Source organism: Onychomys torridus, chromosome 12 (genome assembly GCF_903995425.1).
Source record: "Onychomys torridus chromosome 12, mOncTor1.1, whole genome shotgun sequence".
Classification (NCBI taxonomy): Eukaryota; Metazoa; Chordata; class Mammalia; order Rodentia; family Cricetidae; genus Onychomys; species Onychomys torridus.
Genome location: NC_050454.1, coordinates 50,708,834 through 50,721,468, shown reverse-complemented (window position 1 = coordinate 50,721,468; position 12,635 = coordinate 50,708,834). Strand labels below are relative to the sequence as shown.

General features: G+C 37.0%; 1 protein-coding gene across 10 annotated transcripts in view; it reads right to left on the bottom strand.

Moving 5' to 3' along the window:
* The window catches only part of Robo1 (roundabout guidance receptor 1), a 1,035,706-nt gene that overhangs the window by 136,616 nt on the left and 886,455 nt on the right, over positions 1 to 12,635 (bottom strand). For all 10 annotated transcript variants that reach the window (XM_036203231.1, XM_036203233.1, XM_036203229.1 and 7 more), the window contains one exon: positions 9,726 to 9,883. In XM_036203231.1, coding sequence (XP_036059124.1) covers positions 9,726 to 9,883 — 158 coding nt within the window. The remainder of the gene's footprint in view (positions 1 to 9,725; positions 9,884 to 12,635) is intronic.

Sequence of the window (12,635 nt, the reverse complement as noted above, 5' to 3'; positions counted from 1 at the left end):
TTTATTATTGATTAATTTATATAATCCTATCACAGATGTAATTATATTCATTTTACTCAGACTCATAGCATGAGTAACAATTTATTTTTTAAAAGAAATTAAGTACACAATGTAAAAGATCTAATTTTGGCTTTCCACCCAAGCTTCCTTTGACCTTTATGTAAGAGCACTACCTATTTATTTTTCAGGAACACAAACTCAGTTTCTCAGGGAAGTGGGCTCCACATCATCAGTCGTGGTAAAGACAATGACTTCCGCTAAAAGAGAGGGGGAGAAAGGAAGCCGTGGACATTGAGCGATGGAGGGAACTGGAGAACAGAGCAGAGTTCTGACTGAAGGAAGGGAGGAGGCGCAGATGGCTCAGGAAGGAGACATATGGGAATTGGAGGGGAGGAAGCAATTGGCAAGATGTGGGCCGAATGCCAAGTTTGTGAAGGGTCTGGAGGACACAGGGGATTTGCATGGGATGTGAGTCAGCTGCATCATACCCAAATATCACACCAACATGGGAAATCAAAGGAACCCTCCAAGATGGACAGGATGAAAAACAGGACTGGAAAAAGTTATGACATGTCTCATCTCAGCAATTCTGCCTCTGTAGCCCGGGGAGGGAAGTGCTAAATGAGCATCTGAATATAGAACTGAATTTGTTCAGAACTGCCTGACTTGATATTCAATATCTTAATTTTGCTCATGAAAGAAATAACACGGGTCAGACCTTGTGTTTACATGGAATGACTGTCCCTGACCTGTAATGTCACTCAATGCTAATCATGCACAAAACAATTCTCTTCAACTGTCTTGGATTGGGTTGGCCTGCTATTCTTGTTTTCTCAGATCTGACAGGTTTCCAAGGCTAGAGTTTTCACTTCCTAATACCAGGAGAGTCTGGGGCAAATGGTGACGGCTGGTCATCAGGTCTAAAGTAAAACATTAAGAAAAGTCACGAATATGCTCACAGTGGGACTCTTTTTGTACGTTTTTTTTTTTTTTTTCAAAAATGGATTCAAGAGGAAGGAAGGCTGTCATAGAATGGAGCCCCTTTAAGCCCTTGAGTTCACCATCTTTCCTGGGACTTTTGAGGAGGTAATAGTGGCTAGGAAGACATGTCCACGAAGTCCCTCCCCTCCCGAATATCAATATACAATGGTCAATGGGGAAGGGAAAGACATTTCTTCATGTGCTGAAGCCACCGGTAAGGAGCCCATGTTCCTGCAAATAATTATTACTCTGAACTCTGTCAGTGAATCCTAAGAAACAAGGTGGGAGACAGAAAAAAAGGGAAGGTGTGGGGGTGGGGGGGAGAAGGATAGAGGAAAGAAAGAAACAAAGAAAGACAAAGAGGAAGGAAGGAAGAAAAACAGAGGGAACGAGGAGTAGATGGGAAGAGGAAGTAGATCAATAAGAAGTAGAGGAGAGGAAGAGAGGACAATGGATATGATGAAAATACCCAGTCCATATGTATGCAATGTCACAATGGAGCTCATGACTATTTATCAATACATGCTAATAAAATGGCTTCTGTTTGGTCTAGCTCTGCTGAAAATAATTAGCATAAAATTATTTGAGTGTCGTTTAAATTACTTTTTCGGTCCTGTAAAAAAACAGAAAACATAGAATATCTCTGACAGGCTACCTGGAAGACAGGCACAAGGAAGAAGAAAATGTTCAAGAGAAATAGTATAGAAGTCGGAGTGGATGGAGGACACCAGGGAAACACAGCTCACTGAATCAACTAAGCAGAGCTCATGGGGGCTCACAGAGACTGGAGCAGCAATCCAGTGTCTGTACCAGGTCCTCTGCACATGTGTTATGGGTATTAGCTTGGTGTTTCTGTGGGACTGCTCATAGTGGGAGCAGGTGGACCTCTGACTCCCTTGCCTGCTCTTGAGACTCTTTGCCTCCCATTGGGTTGCCTTGTCTGGTCTCAATATCTCGATACGAGGGCTTTTGCCTTGTCTTATTGTATCTTGCTTTGCTGTATTTGGTTGTCTTTTGGAAGCCTGCTCTTTTCTGAAGAGGTAACAGAAAAGAAGTGGATCTGGGAGAAAGGGAAGGAGCGGGGGAGCTAGGAGGAGTGGAGGGAGGGGAAACTGTGGTCTGGATGTATTGCATGAAAGAAGAAACTATTTTTTTTAAATAAAAAGAAAAATTATCTTGATGTTTGCCACAAAGCCCCAAACTGAGAATTTCAAGTATGAAAATAAATATTCTTAATCTATTATTTAAAAATATTACAATGAATTCATCAGAATCAGTCACAGAGGTCATCAAGACAAATTAACTCTGGGTCGAGTCCAGGCAGGACATATGCTTTATACGATGCCAGTGTGTTAGTCTTTGCACGTGCTATCCTCACCCACATAAAACAGCCAAATTGGTACGTGAGTATTTCTTTCCCAGCTCAACTTTCTATTCATTGTATAATTTCTCACAATTGTTCAATGCTCTTCTGACATGTATAGCAATGATGATTTTAGAACACGGACAGTCTAACATTTGGACTGAGCACTTAAAGCACAGTCAGTGATTTCTTTTTTTACTGGGATACAGAATGATTATAAATCCCTAAATGCTAAATGCTGAGAAGTTAATTACCCTCCTCCACAGTCAATCTCTAATATGTAAAGCATCTAGTGTTAAAAACAGATATTCTTAGTTTACCAGAGTTATAATCTTTGGTTGAGTTCAACTGCTCTTAACACATCTTTTGTCAAACTTTCAAGCTTTTCAAATGTTATCAATCTTTCCTCATTACAGATTTCATTTCTAGAGATAATATGAGCTAATTCTTGATTGTAATTAGTCTAGTTTGAGAAACAGCATAACATCTTGGAAAAAAACAGCTTGGTGTGGCAACATGTCCCTGTCATTCCAGTAGCCAAGAGGTAGAGACACGTAGATCCTGGGACCTTGATGGCTAGCCGGACCAACCTTATCTGGGAGGTCCAGGTTCAGTGAGAGACCTCTGTGGCAAAAAAATGGTATAGAGTCATAGCAGAAGACACATGACTTATATCTGGCCTCTGCATCCATGTCCACTTGAACATGAATATACACACAAACAAATGCAAAAGATGCAAGCATAAAAAATAATAAAAAGACACTTGGAGATAAAGGGCATATAGTAGGATATCAGATCAAACATATAACATATCTCTAGGGCCCTAAAAAAATTTATCAATGAACTAAACATAGGTGCCTGATAAATGCTCCCTAGCCCCACTCTCAGCCAATTTGGAGTTGGCCACTGCCTTAGCCAAAAAACTCGGTAGTTACTTGAAAATGTTGTTATCATTAAAACAATTAACACACAAAGGGTTTAGAATACGGTGTGGATACTTGCAGCTGCAAGATTAAGCTTTTAATTATCATCATCTTCATTTTGTTCCCCAAAAAAATGAGTTGAGAGATACCTCCTCCCAACTGGAATAAGGGTTTTACAATATAAAGAGACCGTAGAAACATCTACTATATAGCAAGTTGTCATTACACAATAATTGTTAAGTTGTTAATGTTTCTATAACACCCATTTCTAAACTTGTAAATATATGTTTAAAACTTTCAGAAAAAAAGTTTTAAAATTAATTTTCACAGTATCAAAACAGAGGACTGAATATAATTCTTTAAGTACTTTCAACAGTTAATAAATATGACTTCTTTTTTTTGATGATTTACTATAGATTTTTCCTGTTAATACTCATTTACTAGCTTACAAAATGTCATCATTTCTAGCTATCACTTATATCTCATTCATAAATACATGCAAAATACCATTTTTTGCTGATGAATCAGTCTGAATTTCCTATCTCATATTCATCACCATTGTTATACACCAATTTTCTCCATTTTGGAGAGGTCATTAAGGCACAGGATATTTCAAAGGGAGACAAAACATTCCATCCCACAGGGAATTTCATTGCTCTTTGGAAGTAAACTACTCAAAGACTTCAGGAAGTTCCTGAAACTGATCAGATTCACCAGGCTTTTCTCTCTCCAGGAATATGTCAGCAGTAAAGACTGCTGACAGACCTTCTCGGATATGACAAGCTGCTTAGACCTGGCTTGTATCAACCACATGACTGGAAAAGGCTCAGACCAACTAAACTATCTGAAAAAGACACTCTCCAACCCATTGGGCTGTTCACTAAGCTTCAGAGTTACAGCTTTCGTGAGCTGTCACCCTTGCTAGAGTGAGCTTTTGGTGAGGAGTCTGTCTTTGAATCATTTCTGTTCCTATAAATAACCTCTCACTCATACTCCTGTTAGGAACTCTAATAAAATTCATTGGTCTAACAACATGAACTTTGGGGGTATCCTAACTGGTCTTTCATCACTTCCTTATCTGGGCTTAGTAGATTTGTTTACTTCTTTCAAGGAACACTGTCAGGCAACACATGCCTTAACTTAAGACATGTAATTTTTTTTTTTTTTTTTTTTTTTTTACAGTACTCTAGTATGTAAGTTCCATGAACAACTACAGATATCATAATCCATACAGGCCCTTTTTACAAATGTGAAATCAGCAAGTATTAGCACTAATCCCATTTTAATGTCTGATGTATGACTGACTAGTTTAGTTTATGCATGTGGGACTCACAGACATGGAGGGTTAGTTGTACTTGACATTGTTTTGTCAAGTACCCCATAGGTTCTAAATAGTACTGGTTTATAATACATTGGTTCTTAGGAAAACGTCAAATCAACAAAGAATTTTCATGAAAAATCAATTATTTCTTTAATCTCTGTGCTTGTAATTCCTACCATGACCACTAGGGTGTTAATCATTTCACTGTGACACAGTATGTTGGGAAAGAGATGCCCAGGGCATTGTATAATTGTCTGGCTCTCCATACTTCCTAAAACCATTAAAGAAATAGTATTGAGTTGCGGGAAACTTATCTTAAAGAGGAATACTGAACCCAGCAAAATCAGCAGACAAACAGTATGTGGTAGCTTTCAAATCAGTCCATCACCTTGGAGAGTGTTTAGCCGTCACTGTCCTTTCTCCTTTACTACCCACTAGCTCTATATTTGGAAATCCAAAATCATAGCAGCATTTTCTTGGGCTATTTAAGATTCACACGCTTTCATTTATTGTAGTTAATCTTTTAAGTAAACAGCTTAATGAAGTATTGAGTTTTTTTTATCATCTAGAATAGTATTTGTGATAACTATTTTAAACTTACATTTTCCTTATTTCAAAAATAATTTAGTTGTCTTAATGAACACAAAATTATTGCTTTAATATTTGGCATTAGTTTGTTTTTTTTCCTTTTTGATATATTTGCAAAATATCTTTAACTTAAATATAATATTTGCAATGTGTCGTGAAATTTAAAAATACCACTTTTTATGAGAATTATTTTAATATTGTTACATATCAAAAAGACATTTTTAATGACTCTGATTCATCACTATGAGAAAACTTCATTTATTTATCAGGACAGTTATGACTAACTCTCAAAGAGGTGAAGCAAGTCAATTTTATCCAGCCTGGCAGTTAAACTACTTCTACATCTCTCTCTTTAAGAACTTGTGACTACTTAAAAAAAAAATTACTTGAGACAAACACCATGTGAGGCTTCTTTCATTCTAAGGGATACATGCCAAAAGAGTTTGAAAAGATTCTCCTGTCATGTAGGAGCATAGGAAAATGTAATTTATATACCCCTGGTTTATGAGCATCATGGATCTAAACTTTGGCTCCAAATCTAGGTCATTGTGAAAAGAAATGACTAAAGAACATCCAAAATACAGGTGCAGCTACAATTCAATTACATTCTTCCCTTCGTGCAGGGTGTGCCTTTGTTCTCACAGCTGGAAGATGTGTACTTCAAATCTTCAACAAAGAAACGCCACCACATTAAAGAACTCTAGGAATTCCTGCGACCTGAACTGTAGCAATAACCATGCTCTCTTCAATTGCCTTGCATAAGGATCTTATGTACTTTCATCTCCCGCCTGTCGGTTCTCGACACATTTGGCAAAGCACATTAATAGGAGAAATGAAAACAGTCATTTGAATACAAAGCTCATGAAAGGAAACCGCATGAAGTATTGGACAACCCACATCTCCTAAGAATGTCTTTTCAGATTTTGAAAGGAAGAAGCAGAAATACAGTCATGCATTCTACTGATAATCTATTCTTTGCTTTCATCATTCAATTTACTTTTGCCTAAAGGAAGACAAGAAAACAAAAACAAGTATGATCTAAATAAGAACAGAGAATTCAAATCCAAGCTACTGATTTTTAGCCTAGTCATTTCTCTTTGTGTAAAAACGTTCATTTTACTTCTTAGTCTTTTAACAGTTCAATGGTCATAATTTATACAAAATGCACAGATGGTCTTGGGAGTAGTAAAATTTCAGATGTTAATACTTCCTGGCATATGGAACACTACTGTGGATCAGCATTTTGGCAGCATTTAAGTGATTTTAAAATTATTTGTACATTAATACCTTGGAATCATTTCACAGTCATAGGTTATAACATCTTTAAATTGTCTGATTCCTGATTAAAAGTAGTTTTTACATTGATTCTAGACTGCTGAAGTGCCTGGTGCTTATGAATTAGAAGATGGTCTCCCTTTGGGCATTGAAAATAAACATGATTCTCTAATAAATTAAAGACTGGCAGAAACCATAATACTGTCTAATACAATATATGATGCAGGAGGAGTTTCCAAGATTTTTTCTTAAAAAAAAATTACTACAGCAGGTTTAGAGTAGGAATGTTATAAAAATGAACACCTATGTATTGATATAACCTTAAAAATTAACTGGCACATTGTATTTTTTTTAATCTATCATATTGAGATATAACCTATGAAGAGTCCTGTCTGGTCTGAGCCCAGTTTTGATGTTTTTAACAGACTACCCTTCCCGACCTCCCCTGAAATGTCATTTGTCAGGGTCATCTTTGATGGACACCAAGTTCTGACATCTAGTTGTCCACCCTTAGTCCTCATGTTACTTGATCTACCAGCTGCAACTGACTCCTCCCCAGATCCTCTTTAAAACATTGGACAGCCCATGGGGTTTGCTTTCTTTTCCACTTTTGGTTTCTGTTGCCCCTTCCTTTGCTTTTCTCCCTGAGAGCTAAACCCCGCATCTCTTCCTTTCTGTCTAGACTCATTCCCTAAAAGCTGTCACTTTTCAGCACTGAAATAACAGGTAGACCTTGGTGAGTCTCATATGCGTCAGGATAGATGCCTCTGTGTTAGGAAAACTGCAGGACTTACGTCAGCCATAATCCAATCTACATCCATCCTCTATGCTGGTCATGGGCCTAGAGTTGAGGACTGTAGAGTTCTGGGGCTTATAATTCAGCCTAGAGCCATGGGCCATATTCCATGGATTAAGTTGGCCCATATAGAGGTTGTCTAGTGGTAAAGACCATGTATCTGAGGCTCACACACTCACTGGTATTTCATAATGTTTTGGTGTTTTCACTCCAAATACACGCAGCTGAAGTAGTCCGGAAGAGCTGCCTGACAAGCTCCATCAGTCTTCCGTCTGCTCACAGGAAGGGAACAACTGCATAGTAATGAGTACTTGTATACTCACCACAACTTAACTGATTCTCCAGGCTCAACCTCAAGTCTCAGTTTCTGACTCATACACCCAACTGACTATTTCATATATACTTAGATCTTTTATGAGCATTTGAAAATTACCATGTCTAAACCTCAGCTCGTGACACATCCCATCCCAATCATCTACATTCAGTGCACTGTAGTTAATGGCACCCAAACATTCTGACTTTCTCATGCCAACCCATAAAAGGATGTCTTGACTCTTCACATCTTACAGGCCATATCCAGCATGTCTAAAATTGGGGGGGCAGGGTACTATGTTATAATATATTCAGGAGCTAATTACTTTCCAGCCCTTTTGCTCCTAATGGAGCAAACTCATCATTTATCTCATGTCCGGATTACTATAAAACCTCCCAATTAGTCCACCTACTTCTGAGAAGGCCACCACTCACATTTCCTGATCTCACAGTGACAAATGTCTCCTAACTTGACTTGGAGGGAAACAAATACTTGCACTATCCATAAGGTCCCACATAACTAGACCCCTTTGCTGTGTCCAGACACTATCTTCTATGGCTCTCCCTTGCTTGCTCAGTCAACCCACACTTCTTCTTTGCTCCTAAGTGAAAATGTCAGTTGTTTATCACCTTTGGGTCTAGAATCAACCACTTTGTCTGATCAAAATACACATTTCCTGAATGTCTATCCTTTTACATGCTCACTTCCCCCCATATTTTATTGAGGAATTCTCTGATCATTCTTTTAATATTGCAGACCTATTCAATCTCTAAGAATCCTTCTCTACCTTGGTCTATTTTATTTTTTAAATAACATTGTACAATTTGCAAACTACATGATACAATTATTTAGTTGGGCAATCTCACCACAATTTACTTAACTCTTGGTATTGAGAATTTTGTCTTTAACTTATATTAAATACAAATAGATGCTCAGGAGAAACTTGAGAAAGTCAACCCAAAGTAATCATTGTCACTAGCCAGAAAACTATTTATTCTCAGTCTCTATTCCCCTGTGTTCTTGATTTCAATTCCCCAAGCAAACTCATCACAAAGAATGTTAACTGTTTGTGACTTTTCAGTGCCTCTTAGAAGCTGATAAAGCGGAATTATCTTTTTCCAGCTTCTAGACTTCTAAGAAAACTTGAGACACTCATTTGAAGTCAGATCACTCAGTGATGAAAACAGAAACAAAAACAAAACACATTTTATTTCCTTCCCTAAACCTGGGTTCAGCTGCTCCTTTGCTTGCTCTCTCACTGCTAAACTATCATTCTACTTGGTTAATTGGTTGTTCAAGACTAGCAAGCATTTCCTAGATGCTTGTTATGTGTGTTATGACTTCTTCGATAAATTAGCAGAAGTCATTGTGTTACATATGCATTCTGCTGGGCCACAACGAAAGACATCAGCATATATGGAACAAGGGAATAAGAAGAGGGGTACTACTCAACCGTAGATCCACGCGAGCATGTTTGATGACGTTGTTCAGTGAACACCTCACAGGACAAAATATGTGAAAGAGCCACATGGAATCATGGCTCCAAACAGATACAATGGCATATAATTTTCTACTTCCATTGTGGATTTAAGGTGTATTCTGTAACCATGTAATTTTGTACTTCCATTGTGGATTTAAAAATCTAACCTGTCACCATGGGATTTTATTCTCTAATGGGGCACAGTCATCATTTACTTAGTAAGAGAGAGATTTTACTATTTAGAAGCAATACCAAACTAAATAGGGTAGAAAAGCAAATCAAAAAGGAGAATGGGGTAAAGCAAACCCTTGAAGTAAACCAGGAGGCCTTCCCAAAAATGCCTTCTGTAAATAATTTTTGTAATAATGTTAACTGTAATATGTGGAGATGCTCTAAGCCTCAAGTAATCATAATAACTGAATCTACATGAAAGTGTGAACTCTTACACTTTAGAATTGGAAATATGTTTCCTGCCTTTTATTAACCTTTAAAAACCATACATTTTCATCACTTATTTTCACGACTACACAAGGAAAATTGAAATATATTTCCTTTAAGAGAACTGAAAAGGAGAACTAATGCATGGCTCTATCGCCGAGAACTGATTTCTATGTCCTCTTTGGCTTGGGTAGAGATGCGCACAGTTATCTGGCAGATGTTCCCTGCCACTGGATTCTGTACTCACAGTGATTCTTTCATCTTTATCCTCCAGGGGTGAGCCATCCTTTTTCCAGGAGATGGTGGGCTCTGGATGGCCACGAGGAGGCTGGCATTCCATTACAGCAGGCTCACCTACAGCCACCATGACATCTGAAGGGTTTTGTCTGAAGTCATCCCGTAGTACTGTAGGGACAAGATTAAATCATCACTCTCAATGGTGAAATATGCAGTCCTTATCTCTGAGCCTCAACAAAAGTGACATGTATTAGAATATACTTCCACTAACAGCTATCTCAGTGCAGCTTAAAGAACCCATATCTATTACAGGCATTTGCCGATTAGAAAGGGTACTTGTCTGTTAAGCATACTCAGAAAGGATTATTTCATATTCTTCACAGGCCAGCAAGCAGGTGCACTCTGCTGCTTCTTGCCCTCACAGTTAGCACTTCATTTGAATTGCATGTCTTTTCTGCCCACTGCCTACATTTCTCTCCTCCATGTGCTAATGACTATAACTGAATCCCCCTTTAGCTACAAGAAACATCAGGACAATGCTTTCTATCTATTACTACATCAGTTGCATAACGCAAACAAAAATACGAATGAAGACACGTAACAGCATACATTTAATTGATTTTTATAGGTATTAAAATTATTGTAGATAACTGTATTATCAATGTAATTTAAATATAATCACTATGAAAACTTTACACATATTTGCCAAATACTTCAAAATTAGGGCATCTTTGCATTGTCCCTGGGTTAGAAGGAGCTAGAATCCAGGTTATAATTAACAATGGCATCAGAATTTATGTCCAAAGTTATTTTTGTTAGGCAATACTTTATTAAATCCATAAACCTATTTAGAATGAAATAATACTGTTCATCTCTTTTATATTGTGAGCTCTAAATTTTAATGGAATAAACAAACTACTAATGTCATCTCAACTGGACAGGAACACACTACTCCATACTATAAAATAAGCAGCATTATTTACTTAGTGACTGGAGGGAGGAAATGTGGGAAATTAAGCAAATAATGTGCTCTAAAAACGGGAAAATTATCCTTAATACCTTGATACCATCAAGAGGTCATGAATTAAATCACAACCCTGTTCTTTGCTAGATAATTCTGAGCAGATTATTCAAAGCCTACATTTTTAAATACAAAGCAAGGAAGAAGACGTATACATCAACACAATATCTAATAAACAGTTAACTTGTCCAAACTCATTTTCCTTTATCTTGTGTGGAATAAGATGTTTATTTTTAAGTTAAGTACAGAAATCTGGAGTGAATAGTGTTTATCTTTAAAAACTACCGAATTGAATTTTAAAACTACAGTTGTATATTGGAATGGATTCTTTTCATCCATGTGGCTTTTTCAAATGCTTTAATAGATGAAGCGCTATGATACTGAAAACCATGAGTCAAAATAAAAGCACCCCTACACTTAGTTCTCCTGGCCTCAACTAAACTTACTGGCTCCCAGTTGTTTATATTTTTTCCTTTCATTTCTTTTTCTTTCCCTTCCTCTGTGCTAACCATATTCATGTAACTCAGTAAGCCAGGAGACTCAAGCAAAACTGGTTTCCTCCTGCAAGCTGAAACATCTTTGGTGTAGTAACAGCATGCTAGCCTGGGGAAAATGCAGCTAGTTTCAAGGAAGAGTCTTCTATCCTATCTTTGGAAAGAACAGTGAATGACAAAGAAAAGGAAGTATGACTGACCCAGACTGTTCCAACAGCAACTTTTACACTACACACTCTTAAAACAACACAGATACAAAGTGCATCTTGTAGAGCTGAAATGTCTTTATTACCTCATTAAAAAACTAAAATAAACAGACCTCGAAGGCTTTCACCAGTTATAAGTTATATTGTTATTAGGTGTTGAGAATGAACAACAAACAAATGTAAAGTTTATAGAAAAAACAAATTAACTGTGGCAGCAAACTCCCACACTGGATCATGTTACTAATCAGTGACAACACCTTGAAATGTTTTTTTAAATATGAATATTATTTTTCTTTTTTATTAAGAAATTTTTTATTCATTTTACATACCAACCACAGATCCCCCTCTCATCCCTCTTCCCACTCCCCTCTGAAATGTTTTAAGACCCTCAAAACACCCAAAAGTAAAATACCTTTCAAATGAAAGTAACTATGTTTTTACATTTTTTTCTAAGTGGTAGACTTAAAATAATCTTGGTAATACTTTATCTTATTTATAAATTAAGATCATAATCTGTAATAAGCCAACAAATAGTAAAAAGTCTTATGAAAATACCAAAGGTTTAAGATCAGTCAAGCTATATTTTCCATTTATCATATTATTCAGGCTTGTTTTTATAGTGTAGAATAGAAAGCTAATAAAGTATAATCCATTAAAGATTGTTGCTTAGATAATGCTCATGTAACTATTTTTGCAGCTGTAAATTATAAAAATCCAGCTTATGGCTACAGGCAATGTTTCATAAGAGCATGAGTTTAAGACTCTTCACTCTTCTACAAAAAATAATATTTCTTACCCATATTTGTCTTAAAATTTTCCTTTTGAGGATATTATCTGTCATATTATTAAGTGACGTTGTTTTCAAATTGTCCAATCTTAAAATGTGTCTGGTGGTGCTGGGTGGTGGTGGTGCATTCTTTTAATCCCAATACTCTGGATGCAGAGGCAGGTGGATCTCTCTGAGTTCAAGGCCAGCCTGGTCTACAGGGGAAGTGCCAGGAGAGCCAAGGCTGTTTCACAGTGAAACCTTGTCTCAAAAAACTAAAACAACAAAACAAAAACAAAAGACCCTGTGTGCAAATGTAAGCAATGAAAAATTACTCTCAGGGCTGATTAGAACTTGACAATGAGCACTACAAATTTCTTATCTTAGAAATTAACAAATTAAGGGTTGGGGAGATGGCTTCGTGCTTGCAGAT